This window comes from Mustela nivalis (assembly GCF_964662115.1).
Source record: "Mustela nivalis genome assembly, chromosome: 8".
Taxonomy (NCBI): domain Eukaryota; kingdom Metazoa; phylum Chordata; class Mammalia; order Carnivora; family Mustelidae; genus Mustela; species Mustela nivalis.
In genome coordinates this window covers 49,913,907-49,939,675 of record NC_139027.1, presented here as the reverse complement: position 1 = coordinate 49,939,675, position 25,769 = coordinate 49,913,907, and the positions used below count along the sequence as shown (strand labels likewise).

The window sequence follows — 25,769 nt, the reverse complement described above, 5'->3', positions numbered from 1 at the left end:
CACCTCCTTAGATGAGGAGGTATCTGCATATATTTTTTGGAAATTCTTCTGTAAAGAAGATTTGTATTCTCTTATTTAAAAAATCATTTATTTACTCTATTCTGTTTTAGTATTAATTCTCTAAAATATTAGTACATAATTACAATCTTAAATACCTCTGGTTCCCCCACTGACAATAAGCTTCTTGAGGCAAGTCTCTATTTTTGTACACTCTATGCATTTAGCACAGTCCCTTAATTTATTATAGATGTCTAGTAATTTTTTTTTATTTTTTTATTTATCAGAGGGAGAGAGGGGGAGAGAGCGAGCACAGGCAGACAGAATGGCAGGCAGAGGCAGAGGGAGAAGCAGGCTCCCTGCTGAGCAAGGAGCCCGATGTGGGACTCGATCCCAGGACGCTGGGATTATGACCCGAGCCGAAGGCAGCTGCTTAACCAACTGAGCCACCCAGGCGTCCCGATGTCTAGTAATTTTAAAAAAATGATTATATTTTTACTTCAACTGGAAAGTACCATTTCCTAAATTGTATAGTAGCATTCTAAGTTGAAATTTAAAATAGATTTTTAAATGAATAAAGTAAAGTCATGCATGATTTCATTGTAAGTATTTAAGATAGCAAAGGGTACTGCTGAAATACTTAGCCATTTGAGGTTGATGTATCTCCACATAATGTTCCTTGAATCTGCCTTTGGAAAGAGATTACAGTATTCGGTAAGCCACAGATATTACCTTCTGTGTCTTTTCTCCTTTTTGTTCAGACCATCAGAGGAGATTAAGACCCCATTTTCTGCTTTTCCTGGAAAATTGTCATCTGATGCAGTCACTCAGATAACAACAGAAAGTCCAGGAAAAACCATGTTCTCATCTGAGATTTTTATTAATGGTGATGATCGTGGACTTGAAATTCCAGATCCCAGTGCCCCAAAGGTGGGCAAAGTTCCTGTCAAATTTGCTTCATCATCTTCAGGCCAACAGATTACTCATCCTCATGGCACAGATGGTAAGAGAATGTGATTACATTTTAGGTCATATTACCAACTTCTATATGAAATGATCTCAGAAATTTGTGAGGGGGTCTTTGAAGTAAGAAAAAATCCAATGTTATTTATTTATTTATTTATATTTTTAATTTATTTTTACTATGTTATATTAGTCACCATACAATACATTATTGGTCTTTGTTTAAACTTTTATTATTTCAGTGTTCCAAGATTCATTGTTTATGCACCAATACCCAGTGCTCCATGCAGTACATGCCCTCCTTAATACCCACCACCAGGCTCACCCAACCCCTACCCTCCTCCCTTCCAAAACCCTCAGTTTGTTTCTCAGAGTCCACAGTCTCTCATGCTTTGTCCCCCCCTCTGATTTCCCCCAACTCCCTTCTTCTCCCAGTGTCCTCTGTGTTATTCCTTATGCTCAACAAGTAAGTGAGACCATATGATACTTGACTCTCTCTGCTTATTTCACTCAGCATAATCTCTTCCAGTCCCATCCATGTTGATACAAAAGTTGGGTACTCATCCTTTTGATGGAGCCATAATACTCCATTGTGTATATGGACCATATCTTCTTTATCTATTTGTCTGTTGAAGGACATCTTGGCTCATTGGTTTTTGATGTAGTGTTCCATGATTCATTGTGTGTGTATAAAACTCAGTGCTCCATGCAATACATGCCCTCCTTAACACCCACCACCAGGCTAACCAATCCCACCACCCCCCTCCTCTTTAAAACCCTCAGGAGGACATTAGGAGAAGGAAAGGAAAAGTGAATTTGGGTAAATTGGAGGGGAGATGAAGCATGAGAGACTGTGGACTCTGAGAAACAAACTGAGGATTTTGAGGGCTTGGGTGAGCTTGGTGGTGGGTATTAAAGAGGGCACATATTCCAGGGAGCACTTGGTGTGGTGCATAAACAATCAATCTTGGAACACTGAAAAAATAAAATTAAATTAAAAAAAACCCCTCAGTTTGTGGACTCCTGGAAAGAAAACCTAATTTTAGTTTTAAACATTAGGATTCTACATGATTTTATCCATCTTTTATTTACATGGCTGTGAAAGGAATATGGCATGTTTTTGCCTTAATTTCTAGTGGAGATAACTTATGTGGGACTCAGGCTGCTTGTGGTTTATTTATTTTTATCTCATGATACTTAATGAATTAGTTCATAAAAATTTAAAAACTATGGATCAAGAAGATGTGGCATATATACACAATGGAATACTATGCAGCCATCAAAAGAAATGAAATTTTGCCATTTGCGACAACATGGATGGAACTAGAATGTATCATGCTTAGCGAAATAAGTCAAGCAGAGAAAGACAACTATCATATGATCTCCCTGATATGAGGAAGTGGTGATGCAACATGGGGGCTTAAGTGGGTAGGAGAAGAATCAATGAAACAAGATGGGATTGGAAGGGAGACAAACCATAAGTGACTCTTAATCTCACAAAACAAACTGAGGGTAGCTGGGGAGAGGGGGGTTAGGAGAAGGGAGGTGGGGTTATGGACATTGGGGAGGGTATGTGCTTTGATGAGTGCTATGAAGTGTGTAAACCTGGCGATTCACAGACCTGTACCCCTGGGGATAAAAATATGTTTATAAAAAATTAAAAAAAAAAAAACCTATGGATGTCTGGTTTCAGGCCAGCAGATGAAGTATTGCCATTTTGTATTATATTAAATGTTAACATACTGTAATAAATAGATGAAAATATGTAATAGTACAAGCACAATACCAGTCTGTTGCTTATAAATCAATGACGAGGAACCCAGGTTGACTGTGGCCCTGCTGTCTTTAAAACACAGAATCCATAATTTCCTTGTATTCACCATCACAGTCAACTAGAAGGGACCCAAAAAAGCATGGAGAACCCCATGTCCTACGCCTGGAAGTGGCTCAGATCACTTTCTTCTAGCTAGGAAATGGTTTAGCTATGATTTTGAGGATAAAGAAGTAGATTTTGATGAACAGCTGGTGACCTCAACCCTAAGGTCTACATTTAGAGTGTTCATGTGCTGTGAGAGTGGTAGTACGTGGTATTTATACTATATAACATTCAAAATAGAGCATTTTATTTTCTTTTTCAGACCAATAGCAGGAAAATTAATAATTAAGTTCCCATTCTTCCTTCAAATGAGAGTTAAATTACTAACTTAAGTTTAATAGTTTGCACAAAGTCTTCTCAAAATATTTAAGTTTTCCTCCTTATGCAAAAAGGTCTGTAGATAAAGATGGGGTATGCCTAAATATATAAAGAAAATTTCTTGATTCACCGTATAACTTTGACTGAATTTAATTTAAACAAGTACACTTGTATGTTAAGATGGTTATAATTCTTACACATTTTTATGGTGAAAAAAAATACCCCCAAATCTACAGTTTAATAAATATCACCAAGAACATCCTTGTATATCAGTTACCTAATGCCACAATGATACTGTGAAACAACCTCCCAAATATGGGCTTTGTAACAATAAACATTTGCTTTTTCCACTCATGGGTTTTGTGAATCAGAGTTTGGCTTCAGGCTACAGAAATGGCTTAGGTCTGTACGCTAAGCCTTGTTCTGAAACCCCAGCTAGTGGAACAATGTCTGCCCTGGGTTATATTGTTCTTATGGTGATGCCAGAAGCATAAGAGGGGAAATGAAAATATGTTTTAAACCCCTACATCAAATGCATCTATTTATATAGAGGCCATAATTTATGTTTTCATCTTGGCATATAGGATCTAGGAGAAAGGATTCCTATAAAGGATGAATGTTATTTGGCCTACTGATAAAATAGTGTTTTTAATACTGTGTATTTAAAAGTAAAATTTTATGGGTTTTTTTTTTTTTTAAGATTTTATTTATTTATTTGTCAGAGAGAGAGCACACAAGCCGTCAAAGTGGCAGGTAGAAGCGGAGAGAGAAGCAGGCTCCCTGCCGAGGAAGGAGCCCAATGCCGGACTTGATTCCCGGATCCTGGGATCATGATCTGAGCTGAAGGCAGCGGCTTAATTGACTGAGCCACCCAGGCGTCCCTTGTGGGATTTTTTTTGTATGAAAACATTTTAACTTACAAAGAATAGTATGTTAAACACATGACTGTGCTCAATACATAAATTACCAAATTCAGAATAATATATGTATATTTTTGTTTCTATTTTCCAAGTTTTTGAAGAAATAAATTTTATAGTTGAATTTTCTTCTTTATCCTTCTCTAATCTTTTTTTTTCTTTCTTAAGAATAACCATTATTTGCTGTGTAGTCACTTCTTTCCTCATAAGTAGCCAGGCCAAAGTAACCTTAAAACTATTGCATCCAAACAAAGTTGTCAGGAATTTTGAAAAGCCACTTCTCTGTCTCAGAATTCTCCAGCTCTGCATGACAGCCATTCTTGCTCTCGGTCCATTGTAATTCTACCCACTTGTTATTACTTATTTTTTTTGTAGCCTTTCACCTAACTGGTGAATATAACCATCATTATCAAACATTATATACACTGGTAGAGAAAGAAAATTAATAAATCAATATTCCTACAGTGACTACAGTAATGACCAAATAGAAGTGGAGGCAATAGCCTATTTTTTCTGTTTAAAATTTCCCCTCCTCTCTACACTTTTTTGTTTCCCTTGACTTCACAGAGACAAAACCATATATATATATAATATATATAATATATATATATAAATCTCCTCTATGATAATCAAATTATTACTTTGTTACATATACCTCCTTCCTCTAGAATGCTAGCTCTTCTTGAAAGCAGAGATATTTTTCTGTTTTAGTTCACTGATATATCCTAAGACTTTTTTTTTAAAGTTTATTTATTTAAATAATCTCTACACTCCCATGTGGAGCTTAGACTCACAAACCTGAGATCAAGAGTTACATGCTCTTCCGACTGAGCCAGCTAGGCACCCTGATCTTTCCCAAGAATCTTGTACACTGCTTGACACATGAAAGGCACTCAGTATTATTCAGTGAATTAATAAATCTTTTCTTATTAATTTTTCTGATCTTTCTCTCTTTAGCCCAGCCTTCACTGTTGCCATATAAGCCTCCTGGTAGTACAAGGATGTACTATGTTCCACAAATGAAACAAATTCCTCCATCTCTGGATTCCAGATCAGATACCACCATTGAGAGCTCACACTCAGGTATTATGCATAAATTATTCAGAATTTTATTTTTTGAAATTTTACTTGTGGATTGGCTGGTTAATTCTAGAATGACATATGAAAGCTCAGTGACATAATCCTTTAGTGTGAAATATGGAGCTTTTTATGCCTCAGTCTCTAGTTCAAAGAAATGTGTTATTTGGTGAGATGTGTTATGTATATATAAACATTTAATAAGTATTTAATGAAAATTATATGGATAATTGCTTGTTTAGGTTAGTGGACTTTATTTCAGATGAAGGTTTCGAAGCTTTTTCTGTTTACAGTGCCCTTTTGGTGATTTTTTTTCTTATCATCATGTAGAATACATATGAACATAAGAAGTGTTTTTTTTTAAGTGCTGTAAGTTATTGAGACATAAATACTTACTGTTTTGATCTAACAATTTAAACAAAAATATTAGGCATTTCCTTTTAGTTTTGGGTTTTGAAAGAAAATACTTTACTTTGTTCTTAAATAACTAGTTACTTACCAATGCAGTATGTGCAGCTGTTAGAACACTGTATAGCTTCTTAAACCTTGAGATGAAATTTTACACAATCATAGTTATTTGCTGCTTTTACTACAGAAACTGTCAAAAATCCAGCTTTGCAGAGATACAACAGCATTGAAAGGAATATGGTACTATCTGATACTGAAACTTTGAACTCCTTTGGGCCAGTAGCTTGTGCACTGTACTAGGTACCAGTTATCACTGTTGTTTCCGTGGAATCTTAAAATATCCCATAGCACCCCCTGTGAGATCATCACAGGGTAACTGCAGATTTAGAAAATGAATAGCACCCCATGCAGGAATTCAGTAAATAGTTTTTGTGGGGATTTTAAGATAAGAATACTGAGTTGGTGTGGTGTGGGGTTTTGATTGATGCCATAACATTTAGGGTGGTCCACAGGAGATGACTTGTTTCAGTTTAGATACAATTTTTTTTCATGATTTATCAATAGATATCTTGATATGTGTAGAAATAGCACACAAATGAGAAATTTTCCCTAGTCTTAGGCAGACTTTTTTGTTGTTAACTTTAAGAGGACCAAGCAAGTACCTAGTTGTAACTAAGTTAAAGTGCCTGGTACAACTGCTTCTAATTCCCCACTGTGAAGCTACTGAAAAAAAGAACCATCAAAATGCTCATATTACCAAATGATAAGATTAATTATTAAGCCTATAACCAGGAACTAGAAGAAATTTCATGGCATGCAAGGCTATGATTTTATTTATTTATTTGGCAGAGAAGGGAACACAGGCAGGGGAAGCTGGAGAGGGAGAAACAGGCTTCCTGCTCATCAGGGAACCCAGTGCGGAACTTCATCCCAGGACCCTGGGATCATGACCTGAGCTGAAGGTAGAGGTTTAAGGACTGAGCCACACAGGTGCCCCAAGGCTATGATTTTAAAAATACACTTAATGGGGTTTTATTCCTGGGTTGCAAGGATGGTTCAGTATTTACATGAATGCAATACATCACATTAATAAAAGATAATAACCATATGATCATTTTCAATAGATGCAGAGAAAGCATTTGATAAAGTACAACATCCATTCGCAATAAAAACCCTCAACAGAGTAGGTTTAGAGGGAGCATACCTCAACGTACTAAAGACCATGTGTGAAAAACCCACAGCTGATACCATCCTAAGTGGGGAAAAACTGAGCTTTTCTTCTGGGACAGGAACATGGCAGGGATGTCCACTCTCTCCACTTTAATTCAGTGTAGTACTGGAAGTCCTAGCCACAGCAATCAGATGACTAAAAGAAATAAAAAACATCCAAATGAGCAAGGAAGGAGTCAAACTTTCAGTGTTTGCAGATGACATGATACTATATACAGAAATCCAAAAAACTGCTAGAACTGATAAATTCAGTAGAGTCACAGAATACAAAATCAACATACAGAAATCTGTTGCATTTCTATACAGCAGTAATGAAGCAAAAGAAAGAGAAAATAAGGAATCAGTCTCATTTACAGTTGCACCAAAAACAGTAAGATACCTAGCAATCAACCAAACCAAAGAGTTGAAAGACTTATACTCTGAAATTGAAGATGATGCAAAGAAATGGAAAGACATTCCATGCTCATGGACTGGAAGAACAAATACTGTTAAAATGTCTATACTACCCAAAGCAAATTACACATTTAGTGCAATCCCTAACAAAATGCCAGTAGCATTTTTCACAGAGCTAACACAAGCAATTCTAAAATCTGTGTGGAACCAAAAAAAGACTCCAGATAGCCAAAAAGCAACCTTGAAAAAGAAAAACAAAGCTGGAGACATCACAATTCCAGACTTCAAGTTATATTACAAAGCTAGAGTAGTCGAAACAGTATGGTACTGGCACGTAAATAACCACATAGATCAATGGAACAGAATAGAAAACCCAGAAATGAAGCCTCAATTACATTGTCAGTTAAACTTCAACAAAGCAGGAAAGAATATCCAATGGGAGACAGTCTCTTCAGTAAATGGTATTGGTAAAACTGGACAGTAACATGTGAAAGAATGAAACTGGAACACTTTCTTAAACCATAATCAAAAATGAATTCAAAATAGATTAAAGACCTAAATGTGAAACATGAAACCATAAAAATCCTAGAACGGAATATAGGCAGTAAAGTAATTTTTTTGACATTAGCTATACCATCTTCTTTCTAGATATGTCTTGTGAGGCAAGGGAAACAAAATAAAAAATAAACTATTGGGACTATGTCAAAATACAAAGCTTCTGCCCAGGGAAGGAAACAATCACCAAAACTAAAAGGCAAACTATGGAATGGAAAAAGATATTTGTAGATGACATAATCTGATAAAGAATTAGTATCCAAAGTATGTAAAGAACTTATAAAACTCAACCCCCAAAAATAAGTAATCCAACTAAAAATGGGTAAAAGACACAAATAGACATTTTTCCAAAGAGGATATGCAGATGGCCAACAGACACATCAAAAGATGCTTAACATCACTGATCATCAGATAAATGCAAATCAAAACTACAATGAGGGACGCCTGGGTGGCTCAGTTGGTTAAGCAGCTGCCTTAGGCTCAGGTCATGATCCCAGCATCCTGGGATGGAGTCCCACATCGGGCTCCTTGCTCGGCAGGGAGCCTGCTTCTCCCTCTGCCTCTGTCTGCCTTTCTGTCTGCCTGTGCTCGCTCTCTCTCCCTCTCTCTCTCTGATAAATAAATAAAATCTTTAAAAACAAAACAAAACAAAAAAAAACTACAATGAGAGATCACCTCACACCTGTCAGAATAGCTAAAATCAACAGCAGGAAACAACAGGTATTCATGAGGATGTAGAGAAAGAGGAACCCTTGTGCACTTTTGATGGGAATGCCAACTGGTGCAGCCACTCTGGAAGACTGTATGGGGTTCATCAAAAAGTGAAAAATAGAACTATCCTATGACCCAGCAATGGTATGAATACCATTCTAGAGTTTTCACAATCACTGGGGCTTAACACCAGGAACTTCAAAAATAAGCTGGCTCTGCTTTGGGATAGCCAGAGGGCAATAGGAAATTGAGTCCCTGCTTTTAAAGGAACAGCACAACAGCCCTTCTGAGATACAGTATAGAAGCAGTAGTTTGGAAAAATGCCTAGAAGATCAGAAGATCTATTTACCAATCTCAGGTATGCAGTAGGAGCAAGGATCTTTAGATTTCTCCAAGAACGAAAGAGCCAGTGCCATTTTTTTTCCCCATCCACAATCCCGCATATTTGCTGAAGAAGCTTGAACGCTCTCCACCTAGCTTTGTTAATAGGATCCCCCACTCCCATGTTGTGCTCCCACGGATCTGCCACATCCAAACTGCTCTCAGTGGGAGTTCTCCCAAAGGTGCCAGGTCTTCTCCCACAAGCATGCCAACACATACCTAGCATTGCTAACAATGTGTCCTGCCCCCACATTCTCCTGAGAATTTGTTCCATCTGACCCACCCTTGGCAAGAGTCCATCGAAAGTAGCACCAGAAGCATGGTATTGTGCAAGTAGCCCCAGTAGTGACCAGAACCACTCCAAGGTGATTCCCTCCCTGAGTAGAGATGAAGATAAATACCAGTTCACCTTTGGGGTGGGAGCAGACATCTGGTCTGACTACATGCCCTGCCCACCAACAAAAGCCTCTCAGGGAACAACACAAGGAGAGCACCCTGCAGTTCAGTGCAACTGCAGCTCCAGCAGACATCTGGTCATACCCAACTCAATCACAAGGCAGCCCCAGACTGGCCCATAACAGCATAGAGTCTAAACCTGCCCACTACAAGCAAAGAGACCGATTGCAGCTGACTGGACTGAAGGCAAACATGGCTAAATCCCAGTAGTAGGACCATGCAATACTTGGAGGAGTTACCCCTGAAGCGCCAGGTTCTGGCAAACAGGGGACATTGCACTGCATGGCACTACAGGACCTCTTCTTCATAAGGCCACTATCAAGACCAGAAGATATAGCTGACCTTTCTTTCTTTCTTTCTTTCTTCCTTCCTTTCTTTCTTTTTTTTAAGATTTTATTTATTTATTTGACAGAGAGACAGTGAGAGAGGGAATACAAGCAGGGGAAGTGGAAGAGGGAGAAGCAGGCTCCCCACTGAGTAGGGAGCCTGATTGTGGGGCTCAATCCCAGGCCCCTGGGATCACGACCTGAGCTGAAAGCAAACTCTCAATGAACTGAGCCACCCAGGCCCCCCACAGCTGACTTTTCTAACACAGAGAAACAATTAGAAAAAGGGAGATAGAGAAATATGTCCCAAATGAAAGAAAAGGACAAAAATCACAGCAAGAGAGCTAAACAAAATGAAGATAAGCAATATGCCTGATAGAAAATATAAAGTAATGTTAATAAAGATAGTCACTGAACTTGAGAAAAGAGAGCCATATCTCAGTGAGATTCTCAACAAGGAGAAAATGTAAAAAAAAAAAGAATCATTGATGAACTCAATAACAAATTAAAAATACACTAGAGAGAGAAAAAATAGTAGACTAGAGAAAAAATAGTAGACTAGAGAACACAGAAGAATGGATCAGTGAGCAGTGGAACACAGAGTAATAGAAAGCAATCAAGCTGAACAGAAGATAGTAAAAACACTGATAATAGGAGGTTAGGGGAACTTGATGATGCTAATAAGCATGACACTCATAGGGCTCTCAGAAGAAAAAGGGAGCAGAAAATTAATTCAAAGAAATAGCTGAAAACTTACCACATCTGGGGAAAAAAACAGATATCCAGATCCAGATTGTGAATGTGAGAAATAAATGAAGCAAAATATGTATTTAGTGGGGAAATTGTTATAATTGAAGGATTTATAGACCCAAGTGCGTAGTTTTCAAGCAATATGGCAACAGAGAGATTTTCACAAATGCATAGGAACTCAAAGCATACTCTGCCTTCATACTTTTTTTTATTGGGTTTTAAATTTTAATTCCAGTGTAGTCAACACACAGTGTTATATTAGTTTCAGGAGTAAAACATAGTAATTCAACAATTCTGTACATCATTATTTAGTGCTCATCATCTTAATCCCCTTCACTTACTTCACCGAACACCCCCAACCCATCTCCCCTCTGATATGCTTTATTTTAAATGAGTAACCTCCGTTAAAGTTATTTTTTTTCATCAAGAACATTTTTTTAGGGGCGCCTGGGTGGCTCAGTGGATTAAGCCGCTGCCTTCGGCTCAGGTCATGATCTCAGTGTCCTGGGATCGAGCCCCGCATCGGGCTCTTTGCTCAGTGGGAGCCTGCTTCCTCCTCTCTCTCTGCCTGCCTCTCTGCCTACTTGTGATCTTTCTCTCTGTCAAATAAATTAATAAAAAATCTTTAAAAAAAAAAAAAAAAAAGAACATTTTTTTACTTGAAGCATACTTCAGAATACATGGTTCTAAAATATCTATATAACATATTCCACCCAAGAAAAACAGAATACACATTTTCTTTAAATACACACAGAAAAATTCCCTGGTTAAATCACTTGAAAAGAAATATAACAAATATTACAGATTTAAGATGACTGAAATATACCAAGTGTATTTTCCAGCCATGATGTTATAAAACTAAATATCAACAATAAAACAAAGCTGGAAATCTACAATATAAATATGAAATATTGAATATGTAAGTATTAACACCCTATGCCCCATAGCAGTGGGCCAATATTAATAAATATTAACACCCTATTTGGCCAATTATTTATTAACCAATGTTAATAAATATTAACACCCAATTTGACTCTATAGCATTGGGCCAAATAAGAAATCAAATGCAAATCAAAATATGTCTCAAGACAAAAGAAAAAGAAAACACAACATTCCAAAACCAATGGGATGCAGCAAAAGCAGATGTTAGAGTGAAATTTATGTCATAAATGCTTGTGACGTTAAGGGGAAAAGATTAACATCACACCCCAAGGAACTAGAAAAAGAATAAATGTAGCTGCAATTTAGTAGAGGGAGGAAACAACAAAGAAAAATCAGAGATAATTAAAATAGAGACCAGAATAAACAATCACATAATGTTGAAAGTTATGACCAGATTTTCAAAAATATGGAAATAATAACAAATAACAAATAATAACAAAATGGGCAATGCTTTAACTACATCAACTAAGGTGGGGGGTGGGGGGAAGAAAAGTCCCGAAAACCAGAATGAGAAATGGAAGAGAAAACAATAGATAACCACAGAAATACAGTGTGAAAACAGATTATTTTTAAATAATTATATACTAACAAATCAGATAACTTAGAAATATACAACCAGATAACTTCTAATAATGCACAAATTACCAAGATTGCATCATGAATCTTGAATCCCAAAAGTAGGAAATCTTAGACCAATAACAAGCATGAGAGTTACATTAGGAGTCAAAACTCTCCCAGCACAGAAAAGCCCAAGACCCCATGGTTTCATTGGTGAATTCTATCAAACATTAAGAAAAAACAATAATGACAATCTTATCAAAATCTTAAAATAATAGAGGAAAGGAACACATTCAAAATCATTCCATGAGTCCAGTACTACCTTGATACCAAAGCAGGATAAAAACAGTATAAGAACAAAAAAGTCTAGTATGTCCAATATAAGTATTGTTGCTCCAACTTTTTTTTTGACATCCATTTGCCTATTAAGGGTTTCTCCACCCCCTCACTTTAATTTAGCTGGTGTCTTTAGGTCTAAAATGAGTCTCTTTGTAGGATGCCTTCATACTTTCTTAAAAAATTAATTTGAAGACTCATCCACCTGAAGAGGTGGCTCTAAATGAAGAGCTCCAGAAAGAGTAATGAAGCAGTGGTGAACTTTGAAGCCAGGTTAACATAACACTCACCTAAATAGAAATTTTAGTTACAAGATGAACAAAAAATGTCAAAAGTTAATTTTGGAATGAAAAACATGAGAACAAAACACAGTTTAATTATATCCTTTGTGTTTGATAGAAAAGACCAAAGAAGTCTTATTTTACTCATGATTTGGTGATCAGATAGATTAAAGAAGTTCTTATGGGGCGCCTGGGTGGCTTAGTGGGTTGGTTAGAGCCTCTGCCTTGGGCTCAGGTCATGATCCCAGGGTACTGGGATCGAGCCCCACATGGGGCTCTCTGTTCAGTGGGGAGCCTGCTTCCCCCCACCCCCCGGCTGCCTCTCTGCCTACTTGTGTTCTCTGTCAAATAAATAAATAAAATCTTTAAAAAAATAAGAAGTTCTGGGACGCCTGGGTGGCTCAGTTGGTTAAGCCGCTGCCTTCGGCTCAGGTCATGATTCCAAGGTCCTGGGATCGAGTCCCACATCGGGCTCCTTGCTCGGTGGAGAGCCTGCTTCTCTCGCTGCCTCTGCCTGCCTCTCTACCTGCTTGTGTGTACTCTCTCTCTACCTCTGGCAAATAAATAAAAAAAATCTTAAAAAAAAATAAAAATAAAAGAATAAGAAGTTCTTATAAAACTAATACATTATCAGAAGCACAGGCAACAAAAGAAAGAAATTGGAATTTATGAGAAGTTAAAACTTTTGTGTATCAAAAATCTATCAACAGGGTAAAAAGGTAATTCACAGAATTAGAGCAAAATGCAATCATGTATCTAATAGGGGATTAATATTCATTATATATGAAGAACTCTTAATAACTCAACAACAGCCAACAGTCTTATTTTAAAATGGGCACAGGATCCGAATAAATGTTTTTCCAATACAGATACACAAATGGCCAAAAAAGCCATTAAAAAGATGCTGTACATTATTAGTCATAGAGGAAAGGCAAGTCGAAACCACAGTGAGATACCACTCCATATCCAGTAGGAGGGCTGATATCAAACAGAAAATAACAAGGCTTGGTCGGGGGGAGAAATTGCAACCCATGTGTATTGCTGGTGGGAATTTAAAAGGATGTAGCCACTACAGAGAGTATTGTGGTACCTGAAAAAGTCAAACATAGAGAAGTACCTGGGTAGCTCAGTCGGTTAAGTGTCGGACTCTTGATTTTGGCCCAGGTCATGATCTCTGGGTCATGAGATCGAGCCCCGCAACAGGCTCCCTGCTGGGCATGGAGCCTGCTTAAGGTTCTCTCTCTCCTCTCTCCTCTTTCCCCCACTGTGCACATGCTCTCTCTCTCAAAAACAAACAAACAAACAAACAAAACATTAAAAATGTTTAACATGGAATTACTATATGAGCTAACATATACCCAAAAGAATTGAACGCAGGGATTTGAATAAATGTTTGTGTGCTCATGTTCATAGCAACATTATTCACAATAGCCAAAATGTGGATACAACTCAAATGTCTATCAGCTGATGAATAAATACATAAAATGTGATACATATATGCAGTGGGATATTATTCAGCTTTAAAAAGGGTGAAATTTGGCACATGCTACATTGTTGATGAACACTGAAGATACTGTGCTAAGTGAATAAGCTAATCACAAAGGGACAAATATTCTAAGATTTCACTTACATGAGGTACCTAGAGTAGTCAAATTCATAGAGACAAAGTAGGACAGTGGTTATCAAGGGTTGAGGGGAGAAGGAAAAGGGAATTACCATTTAATAGTTACAGTTTTGGTTTGTGAAAATGTGTGAATTCTGGAGATGCATGATATGATCGTTGCACATCAGTGTAAATGTACTTAAAACCACTGAACTATACACTTAAAAATGGTTACAGTGGCAAAATTTATATATATTTTACCTCAATAAAAAAATGCTAAAAAAAAATACTACTGGAAAAACACTAATTGAATTTTTTTTAAGATTTTATTTGTTTGAAAGACAATGAGAAAGAGCACAAGAGAAGGGAGAGTCAGAGGGAGAACCAGACCCTGCTGAGCAGGGAGCCCGACAGAAGACGGGGACCCAGGACTCCGTTCTGGGACTCTGGGATCATGACCAAGCCGAAGGCAGTTGCCCAACCAACTGAGCCACGCAGATGCCCCTCTAATAGAATTTTTAAACTGGATATCTATTTTCCAGATTACTGTTGAGTGTACAAGATTTGCAAAATAACAGAACAAGAACAGAAGGGACGCCTGGGTGGCTCAGGTGGTTGACTGTCTGCCTTCAGCTCAGGTTATGATCCCAGGGTCCTGGAATTGAGTCCCACATCAGGCTCAGTGGGGCACCTGCTTCTTTCTCCACTAGCCACTCCCCCTGCTTGTGTACTAGCTTGCTTGCTCTCTCTGACAAATAAATAAAGGGCGCCTGGGTGGCTCAGTGGATTAAGCCTCTGTCTTCAGCTCAGGTCATGATCTTGGGGTCCTGGGATCAAGTCCTGCATCAGGCTCTCTGCTCAGCAGGGAGCCTGCTTCCCCCTCTTTCTCTGCCTGCCTCTCTGCCTACTGGTGATCTCTCTCTGTGTGTCAAATAAATAAATAAAATCTTTAAATAAATAAATAAATAAAATCTCCCCCCCCCCAAAAAAAAAGCAGGAGACAAACTTTAAGATAGCATAAACTCAAATGAATAGATTATAATGAAATCTTTTTAGCTATGACAAATTTAGCATACATTGGCATTTTGTCATACATGTGTTTTTTGTTTTGTTTTGTTTTGTTTGTTTTTTATTTATTTATTTGACAGACAGAGATCACAAGTAGGCAGAGAGGCAGGCAGAGAGTGAGAGAGAGGAGGAAGCAGGCTCCCCGCGGAGCAGAGAGCCCGATGTGGGGCTCGATCCCAGGACCCTGGGATCATGACCCGAGCCGAAGGCAGAGGCTTTAACCCACTGAGCCACCCAGGCGCCCCTGTCATACATGTGTTTAACTTAAGCATGTTCAAATACATATATTTAACAAAAAAGAGAAAACGCATGTCTTTCAGCACAGACATATGCTAAAAGGGCAAGAGTTGGGATGCCCTCAGTGGCATGGTCAGTGGAGTGTGCAACTCTTGATTTCTGGGTTGTGGGTTCAAGCCCCAGGTTGGGTGTAGAGATTACTTAAAAATAAAATCTTTAGAAAGGTACAAGAGTTGTGTGTAGTCTGTATACTCTGTGAACATACTGTGATGGATTTGAAATGGGTGGTGGGAAACCTCTCTTCTCAAACTTTACTGTCCTCATTTTCCTTTTATAATAGTTTAAACAGCTTATCTTGATTCCCTGAGAATGATTCTAGAACTAAAGTGTCTTTTTGTTATAACATGGCTTCTAAACATAAGCCACGTTCTTCATCAGGTGCTCAGAAACAGGCGCAGTGATTCGCTGCGAGCCAAAGGGAGAAAGTACTCTCTGGTGGAGTTGTTAAGCCAATAGGATGTCAGTTTCAACATGGTATCTTCTTAAGGAACCTTCGTGGGGGGGCACCTGGGTGGCTCAGTGGGTTAAAGCCTCTGCCTTCAGCTCAGGGCATGATCCCAGGGTCCTGGGATCTAGCCCCGTGTTGGGCTCTCTGCTCCGTGGGGAGCCTTCTTCCTCCTTTCTCTGCCTGCCTCTCTGCCTACTTGTGATTTCTCTCTCTCTGTCAAATAAATAAAATCTTTAAAAAAAAAAAAAAGGAACCTTAGTGGGGTAATTTCAGTGCTGTATGGTTTTTCATTTTATATGCTGACTTTAAACTCTAGATTCCATGTAAAATTTATCTTGAATTGAGTGTGGGGGAAAAACCAGATAGGAAACTACATACGTTGCATTCCGTGTGTATATTCATTCCAAAGCATATAAAACCAAAGTTTGGTTGTTTTGTTTTTCTTAAGGTGACAAAAGCTTTCAGTTCATGTTCATTGTTTCTTCAACCCAAAAGTATTAAAGCTCTTACTGTGTTCCTGGCAGATGCTACACTAGGTGCTACATTTACAGAGGCAAAATAAACATGGTCCCAAGTTTATGGAGTATGTGGAATGTTGTTACAGATAGTAAACAAATAGACCCCAAATAAGTACATAATTACAAATGGTAAGTGTTAATAAAATAAAGTAGATTTGGATGAGAATAATAAGAGTACCCAGTTTAGTTTTAGGAGCTCCTGAAGGCCTTTCCAAGGAAAAAAATTTTTGAGATGAGGTCAGTAAGATAAAGGTGGGTTAGGTAGGCAAAGAGTAGAGAGTGACAGAATGGGCAAAGCTCCTGAAACGGGAAAGAGCTTGATGTATTTGACAAATGTGCAGTATGGTTGGAGCAGAATGGTGGCTAGATACGGTTAGATGGGTAGGCCCAAGATCATTTAATGTCTTGTAAACCATACTAAAACATTTGTATTTTATTCTAGTAGGCAACTGTGGTTTCATTTACATTTGCAAAATTTATCTGGCTGTGAGATGGAGAACTACTTCATAGGTGGAAAGGAGGGGAGCCAAGGTGAGGAGGACTCTAGAAGTGTGGAGGCGAGGACACCAGTTAGTCAGAAGGCTCTTGACCATAAACAGAATTGATTTACACATTTAAGGTTATATGCAAGGGTGCCACATAAAAGGTTGTATTACTAACATCATAGAGATATATGCTGTTTTTTATGAAAATACATAGGTGAGGGGGCACCTGGGTGGCTCAGTGGGTTAAGCCGCTGCCTTCGGCTCAGGTCATGATCTCAGGGTCCTAGGATCGAGTCCCACATCGGGCTCTCTGCTCGGCGGGGAGCCTGCTTCCCTTCCTCTCACTCTCTGCCTGCCTATCTGTCTACTTGTGATCGCTCTCTGTCAAGTAAATAAATAAAAAAAAATCTTAAAAAAAAAAATACATAGGTGAGTATGAAGGTTCCAGATCTCTAGCTAGAGTTCTTCTTGCCCCAAACAAAAATCTATACTTAGAAGTCCCACAGTTGTGCTTGGATGAGGCAAAATAAGTACACATACACTTGTTGGCATTCACACATCCATTTGGCTAGATGGGCTTTCAGTTGCCCCTCAGCTCCACAGACTTGCTTCTCTTGCTATCCACCACTATTCTCAGGGACTTTCTGTTCCCCTTCTGACTGTGAACCTGACATACTCCCCTCTCTTGGAGAACAAAGCGGGGTGATGGTGAAGAGCATGCATGTGCTGGTTGCTGGTGGAGTGTGTTCTCTGGTATCTGGAAGTATTTGTGAGGAGAATGATCCCTGTGTACAGTTGTTATGTTGTACCATAATATATAATATCTTAATTTGTTTAATTAAGAAAGGGACACCTTTTTCTAATTTCTTCAAAAGATGCTGTAAGGACTAGCTGTGTCTTAAATGCTAGAATCTGAAGCTCAAAAGAAAGATCTCAGCCAGAGATACGTATTTGTTGGTCATCAGCATATAGATAGATAGTGTTCAATCCATTGGTGATTGATGAGTCCACTCAGGAAGTCAAAAGAGTTCTGACCCCTGGAGGAGCTCCTGCACTGAGAGATTTGGTAGAAGGAGAGATACTAAGGGTTTTCCAGAGAGATAGGGAGCAAATAAGAGAAAGTGATGCCACAGCAGCTGACAAAAAGCCCAATTTAATCTGTACATATGACCGAGCAGGCTTAGTAGGATCCTTGCAATCTGTCTAAAAAAAGTCCTTCATGACTCACGTACACTGGCACTGTACTAATGAGACTGATACTGAGCTTTTATTGCCATACATAGTTTAGGTGCTCAGAAATGTTCTTCACCTCTTTTTTATGGCATGGATAAACTTTTCTTACCAGTAGATTTAGGAATATTGAAATGTATTTCAAAAGAAGGTAAAATTACTTTCCAATCTTGTATTTCTTTATCACATTACTTTTCTTTCAGTGTTATGTATCTTATATTATTATCAGATTAATCTTCTAAAACATGGCTGATTATATTTTCCCTTTATTAAAAATTTTTTAATGATGTTTACATTTCATGTACAATAAAATTTGTGCTCTATAGCTTGGGATTCCATGCTCTGCGGAATTTTGCCCCAAACAATTATTTTTTCATATTTCCCACCACTTTCTTTAATGTGTTCTATGGTCTGGCTGCTGTTCTTACATACTTTTTGCTTTCCTGTTTCTCTGTCTTTGTTCATGCTTCATCTCTTCCTAAAATGTCTGTCTTCCTCTGCATAGTTCAAAAAGCCGACTTATTTTCCAAGTTACAGTCTATAATCTTTTTTCTTTGAAAGCCTTTCTGAACTGGAAATTACCTTTCTTCGGAGCTGATACTCTATATTTTCTGTCATTAGCTTCTCCACTATGTATTGTTGCAGTTTATTATACATGTCTGACAGCTTTCAATTTAACTGACATCGCCTTCTGGTCACATTACAACACTCCTATTGTCGTACCTTTTTAATAGAAGCAGTTTAAGAGGTAAACTTTTTGTCTTTCTTCAACTTCAACTTATATTAATTGTACTACTTTCCCACTTTTCTGTAGGGTCCAATGATGCCATTGCTCCAGACTTCCCCGCGGAGGTGCTAGGCACAAGGGATGACGACCTACCAGTCACTGATAACCTTAAACATAAAGAGGGGATCTACAGTAAGAGGGCGGTGGCTAAGACAGCCTTGCCACTGGGGACAAAACCTCCTCAGAAAGATAATGCAGGTAACTGAATTGGCTTTGTATATTTTGTGGCCTTTTTTACCCCTGGTTATTGAGAATGTTGTCTAATCTTTATCTTATTTCTGGTGTTACACAAGCTTTTCTCTTAGCTATTTCATTGGTTGTAAACAAGGTAAAATATTTATAAAATCTTCTAAAATACTTAACAAGTTTCTTAGACCTATTTATTTTCACTGTGGGAAATAAAATATACTGCAACTTTTGACGTGAAATAATATTTAGTCAGGTATGTTTTAGAAACAGATCTAGAAAATCTTGATTAAATTTGCTTCGTGAATTTATCTGATGGTACAAACTAATATTTTCGTAGATTGGATTTTGCAAGAAAGTATATGGTTCACGTGGTATTTTTAATTTTCTTTGCATTTTGCTGCCAACATTTGAAAATAAGATTTTGTACTTCCCTTGAAAATCAGAATATCTGGTTGTGCTCAGCTTGCATTCCCCCATGACAGTAATCACCTGCCCCTGATGCATGGGTCTTCCCTGCAGAGAAGATGTACATTCTTGTGTTTGCTTCAAGTCCCCATACTTCTCAGAGCCAGTCTGCTTCATTCATCCACCTTACCTGTCTGGTCACTAGGGGTATTTGAGCTTTCAACCCTATCCCCAGATATAGGCCCCACTGTTTTATGAAACTTTTTAATCTTTAGAGACCTGCTTGGTTTTTTTTTTTCCTCTACGTCCCTGACATTGTACTCCCCTAGCTGACACATGATTGTATTTATTAAAGGGAGACTCCAGGGGCACCTGGGTGGCTTAGTGGGTTAAAACCTTTGCCTTCGGCTCCAATCATGATCCGAGGATCCTGGGATCAAGCCCCACATCAGGCTCTCTGCTCAGCAGGGAGCCTGCTTCCTCCTCTCTCTCTCCCTGCCTCTCTGCCTACTTGTGATCTCTGTCTGTCAAATAAATAAATAAAATCTTTTAAAAGGTGGGGTGGGGGGGGGACTCCAGTGGCCACTGAAAATTCTACATGTATAATTGCCTCTGTTGCTTTATTGCATTTACTGTTTTTAGTTCCTGTGCATGGCTGTTAGCTAAATAGGTGCTGCTGATTCCAGGGCAATTTTTAAAGCATAGGATAACTCTGTGTTCCAGTCTGGGTTCTATTGTTGATTAATACATGCAATAAAGCAAAAAAAATTCGGAAACATCCTTGGAATTGATAAACTCTAAATTCAACATAAAAGTTGCTACTGAGAAGACAGAGAGCCTTTACACAGGGAATCATATCTGTAATGTTTTATTTCTTAAGCTCTTTGATAGATACATTATATCTTTAGTAATCTCAATTGCTTTTCTGATTTTTTTGTTGAAAAATATTCATACTTAGGAAGAGCTGAACTTCTTTTTTACCCATTGTGAAAACATAAACATTGCTAACTATTATCCTAGTTGCTTTATTGGTGACATTTTTTTTAAGATTTTTTTTTTAAATTTATTTATTTGACAGACAGAGATCACAAGAAGGCAGAGAGGCAGGCAGAAAGAGAGAAGGAAGCAGGCTCCCTGCTGAGGAGAAAGCCTGATGTGAGCTCCGATCCCAGGACCCCAGGATCATGACCTGAGCGGAAGGCAGAGGCTTTAACCCACTGAGCCACCCAGGCGTCCCTGTTGGTGACTTTTTAATATACTTAGTAACATATTATTTTACACTTGAGTTTTCTCATATAAGAAAGAAAAGAGCTGATTTTTTTAAAAAAAACCAATAAGGTGGATAAATCTCTGGCAAATATGACCAAGAAAAACAGAAAAAGTGGAAAATATAAAGCAGTTTTAAAAGGATATAGTTTCAGGAGGTTTCTGAAGTCACAAGAATATTATACATAAATTTTTGATGGTACAGATGCTTTTCTAGGATGATATGAAATATCAAAATTGGCTCAAGAAGTGACAAAAACTTTGAATAAACCAAAGAACTCAAAAGAGTTATTCACATCCCTTTTTTTTACTTTGAAAAAGACAATTGATTTTTTTTTTTTTAACTGTTGTGTCAAACCAGTAAAGAACAGTGGTATGTTAGGCTAGAATTAACATGTTAGGAGATGACAGATGTTGGCAAGGATGTGAAGAAAGGAGACCCTCCCCACCCCCCCATACTGTTGATGGGAATGCAAGCTGGTGCAGCTACTCTGGAAAACAATACGGAGGTTCCTCAAAAAGTTGAAAGTAGAGCTACTCTACAATCCAGCAATTATACTACTGAGTATTTACTCCAGAGATACAAATGTAAAGGGACGCCTGGGTCGTTCAGTCCATTAAGCAGCTGCTTCGGTTCAGGTCATGATCCCAGGGTCCTGGGATCAAGCCCCAAATCTGGCTCCTTGCTCAGTGGGGAGCCTGCTTCTCTCTCTCCCTCTGTCTGCCTCCCTCAAATAAATAAATAAAATCTTTAAAAGAAAAAAAAGAAATAAATGTAGTGATCCGAAGGGGCACCTGCACTCCAGTGTTTATTGCAATAGTGTTCACAATAGCCAAACTGTGGAAAGAGCCCAGATGTCCATCGACAGATGAATGGATAAAGAAGATGTGGTACATAGAGAGAGAATGAAATATTACTCAGCCATTAAAATAATGAAATCTTGGGACGCTTGGGTGGCTCAGTTCGTTAAGCAGCTGCCTTCGGCTCAGGTCATGATCCCAGTGTCCTGGGATCGAGTCCCACATCGGGCTCCTTGCTCCGCAGGGAGCCTGCTTCTCCCTCTGACTCTGCCTTCCACTGTGTCTGCCTGTGCTTGCTCTTGCTCGCTCTCTCTCTGACAAATAAATAAATCTTAAAAAAAAAAAAAAATAATGAAATCTTGCCACTTGCAAGAACGTGGATGGAACTAGAGGGTATTATGCTAAGAGAAATAAGTCAGAGAAAGATAGTTACCATATGATCTTATCATATGATCTCATATGTGGAATTTAAGAAACAAAACAGAGGATCATAGGAGAAGAGAGGAGAAAATAAAACAAGATGAAACTAGAGAGGAAGATAAGCCATAAGAGAGACTCTTAAATCATAAGAAACAAACTGAGGATTGGTGGAGGGGGCAGGGGGTGGGGGGAGGGGATAATTGGGTGATGGGCATTAAGGAGGGCATGTGATGTAATGAGCACTGGGTGTTATCTAAGACTGATAAATCATAGGCCTGTACCTCTGAAATCAATAATACATTATTTGTTAATTAATTGAATTTAAATTTAAAAATAAAGTGGTATTTTATTTAAACCATCATTGTACACAGAAAAATAGGAAGAGCTTTCCAATTTATGTTGTAAACCCATCATAATTGTCGCAACTTAAAAGCTGTGATGGGGCCTAGGAGATGCTTTTTTTTCTTAATATATAAAGAGGTTTGGGGTTTTGTTTGGACTTTTTGGTGGGGGTTGGTGGCAGTTATTTGCCTATTGTGTTTATTTTCCTTTCCTTCTCTATGGAATTGTGTGATGTCATTATTACAGATGCCCAAGTTCAAGTTTCCATCATTGGGGACGAGGACATTTCAGATAAAAACCAGAAAAAGGAGATATACAATAAAAATACAGTGACTCAGCCTGCCCAACCTGAAGAAAAAGAACCCTTGCAGAAAACCACTGAAGGTAACTGAAGTGGATTATCTGTGTATTATTTTATTCTGGCCTTCTAAAATGAGTAGAAACAGAAAAGTATTTTCTGTTCCCTTACTGTCTTCAGCCTTTCACTGTCTTGCTCATATGTGAAATAGGATATTAGTTGCAATGTTTTTGGTATAGATTGGCAGGTAAAACTAACATTTTTAAAGCTCTTTAAGACATTTCTGGACAACTTTGTGACACAAATTAATTAACACAACTAATCTTATTGCCAGAAATTCACATAATGGACTTTACTGATAAAAAATTCAGTTCCGGGGCACCTGGGTGGCTCAGTGGGTTAAAGCCTCTGCCTTCAGCTCAGGTCATGATCCCAGGGTCCTGGGATCGAGCCCCGCATCAGGCTCTCAGCTCCGTGGGGAGCCTGCTTACTCTTTCTCTGCCTGCCTCTCTGCCTACTTGTGATCTCTGTCAAATAAATAAATAAAATTAAAAAAAAAAAAGAAAAAGAAAAAATCAGTTCCACAAGATGCTTACTCTTTTTTTTTTTTTAAGATTTTATTTATTTATTTATTTGACACAGAGAGAGAGAGATCACAACTAGACAAAGAGTGAGGGGAAGCAGGCTCCCCACCGAGCAGAGAGCCCAATGTGGGACTCCGTCCCAGGACCCTGAGATCATCACCTGAGCCGAAGGCAGAGGCTTAACCCACTTAGCCACCCAGGCGACCCAGATGCTTACTCTTTGATACTGTTGTTGTACATAAACCTTTTTCTCTAGGAATTCAGCTTGTTTACTTCTTAAGTACCTATCTAGTTAATATACTTTCGTGGGATTATACTAATTTAAAAAAGACTATAATAACATGTTAAAGTTAGGATTTGTTAAAAAAAAAATAGGATTTGTTTTGGTTCTGAGAGATGAAAATAAAAACAAAGTAACGTTGTCTTAAAGAGGACAGGAAATTATTTCTCTTTCTTGTAAAAATCCAGGTGTAGACGTCAGTGTATCAAGGAACAAAGCTCTTTCTCTCCTCTTGCTCCAACATTTTTAGCCTCCATTCTCCTGCAGTAGCAATTAGGCCTGTATTCCAGCCAGCAGAAAGGAAGAAAGGGACAGAAAAAAGTATATTCCTTCTTTAAATACTTCTCAAAAGTTACATGTACCATTCCTCTTCCATTCTATTGGCCAGACTTAATCACATGTTCATACTAAGCTATGTTGCCAAAAGGCTGGGAAATACATTTATTCTGATAACCATATGCCCAGTGAAGTCAAGGTTCTGTTTTTTTTTTTTTTTTTTTTATACAAAAAATCTTCATTTTTGCATGTGAAAGAACGAATCACATATTCATTCTGACAGCTTTACCAAACCTGGCCACCCAGTAGGTAACACACACCCTTAGTGACTTGGAAGGCTATTGCCTGGCTCTTTAACTGATCAAGTTGGAGCAAACCCCCAGTTGGACCCCGGCTCCATCTTCCACAAGGACTCCATACTCAGGACATGCTGTGAGGTGGCTGCAATTGAACCTTGTCTTCAGATTATGAAAGTGAAGTTAGCAGGAGGCTGTGGGTTCTTTCATTTCAGAGTGTCATGTCTACTGAAGTGAAACTTTTTGAGTAGGGAGACCAAAGTACTGCCTGCTCAGTAAAACAAAAAATGCAACTCTGTACTGCTTTAGATTGTAGGCAGGCAGCAGTAAGGTGTCAGTAACCTGTTCCTGACAGATTATACAGCAGCCCAGTGTGCAGCTGGAACTTAAAACCCTGAGATCAAGAGTCGCATGATCTACTGACTGAGCCAGCCACGAGCCCCTCCCTACAAGATTCATCTTCAAAGTTGAATCTTTGCCCTTTTTTTTTTTTAAATTTTATTTATTTATTTGACAGACACGAGATCACAAGTAGGCAGAGAGGCAGGCAGAGAGAGAGGAAGCAGGCTCCCTGCTGAGCAGAGAGCTGGATGTGGGACTTGATCCCAGGGCCCTGAGAACATGACCTGAGCTGAAGGCAGAGGATTAACTCACTGAGCCACCCAGGTGCCCCAAATCTTTGCCTTTTTTGCCAGATAGATGATTTCCATGAATTTGCTGTGATCCGGGGGTGTTCTGGCATTTCTTTGAGAATCAGCCTTCGGTTAGGGTTATATTTTAGCTGTCTTGTAAAGAAGTCTCTGGCTCCCTCTTATACAAAGTCAGAGAATAGGAATTCAGTCTAGGATATGTTTTACAGGTATCTTGGTATGTGCTTGCATCAGAAGAAGTCTTCCCAACTAGAAATTTATAACAAAGAACATTAAGACTCCAGAGATTCACTTCTCAGCATGCATTTGGCCCTTAATCATCTCAGGGGGCAGGTGGTCCAGGGTGCTGCAGTAAGTGGGTGGTTCTAGAGGATGAGGACATAAACCAGCTCCCCAAAATCCGTAATCTTAAGCTTTCTAGTTGATTCAAGAAGTGGGTTCTCTGGCTTAATGTCTCCATGAATAACTTTGAATGACGTTAAGACAGGGCATTTGCCAGTCCTGTTGTAGAAGCGTAGCAGTCCTCTGCTCATCAGACTGACAGTTTGTGAAGTTCTCCTTAAACAGGTCCAAGAGGGGCATAGTCTAGAATTGGGTAAACTAGTGGCATCATGGAAGTAACCATACAGTCTGAAAATATTTGGATATCTAAGGTGGGATTGGATTTCTGCTTCTCAGCTGATACTTAGCTCTTACTTTCTCCAGTTGAGCTTTAAGAGAGACTTGAAGAGCTAGGATACACTTGCTTTTTCTCTCCCCAAATAAACATTATTATACATTATTATATTGCTTTAACCCAGCAGCTGACCAAATCGAAATCTTCCAAAACTAATTTTGTTTTTGTTTTGTTGATTCTTTGTTTTACTGTTTTGACATGAGTTCCATTTTAAGAATTATTTCCAAGGGCTGATGGCTGGGGTTGCTCTTTGGGGCATTATTCAGTGGCCTAGGATAGGACTAGGGACACTGGTTGCCTGTAATTGCTTCTGCTTTAGATTCTGAACTAGTTAATGGCTGGAAACCAGCTTCTGTGCTCATAAAGAACTCACTG

General features: G+C 38.5%; 1 protein-coding gene across 7 annotated transcripts in view; it reads left to right on the top strand.

Moving 5' to 3' along the window:
- ALMS1 (ALMS1 centrosome and basal body associated protein) overlaps positions 1-25,769 on the top strand; it is a 199,489-nt gene that overhangs the window by 122,611 nt on the left and 51,109 nt on the right. For all 7 annotated transcript variants that reach the window (XM_082743952.1, XM_082743954.1, XM_082743950.1 and 4 more), the window contains 4 exons: positions 759-1,000; positions 5,029-5,154; positions 18,939-19,109; positions 22,581-22,718. In XM_082743952.1, coding sequence (XP_082600078.1) covers positions 759-1,000; positions 5,029-5,154; positions 18,939-19,109; positions 22,581-22,718 — 677 coding nt within the window. The remainder of the gene's footprint in view (positions 1-758; positions 1,001-5,028; positions 5,155-18,938; positions 19,110-22,580; positions 22,719-25,769) is intronic.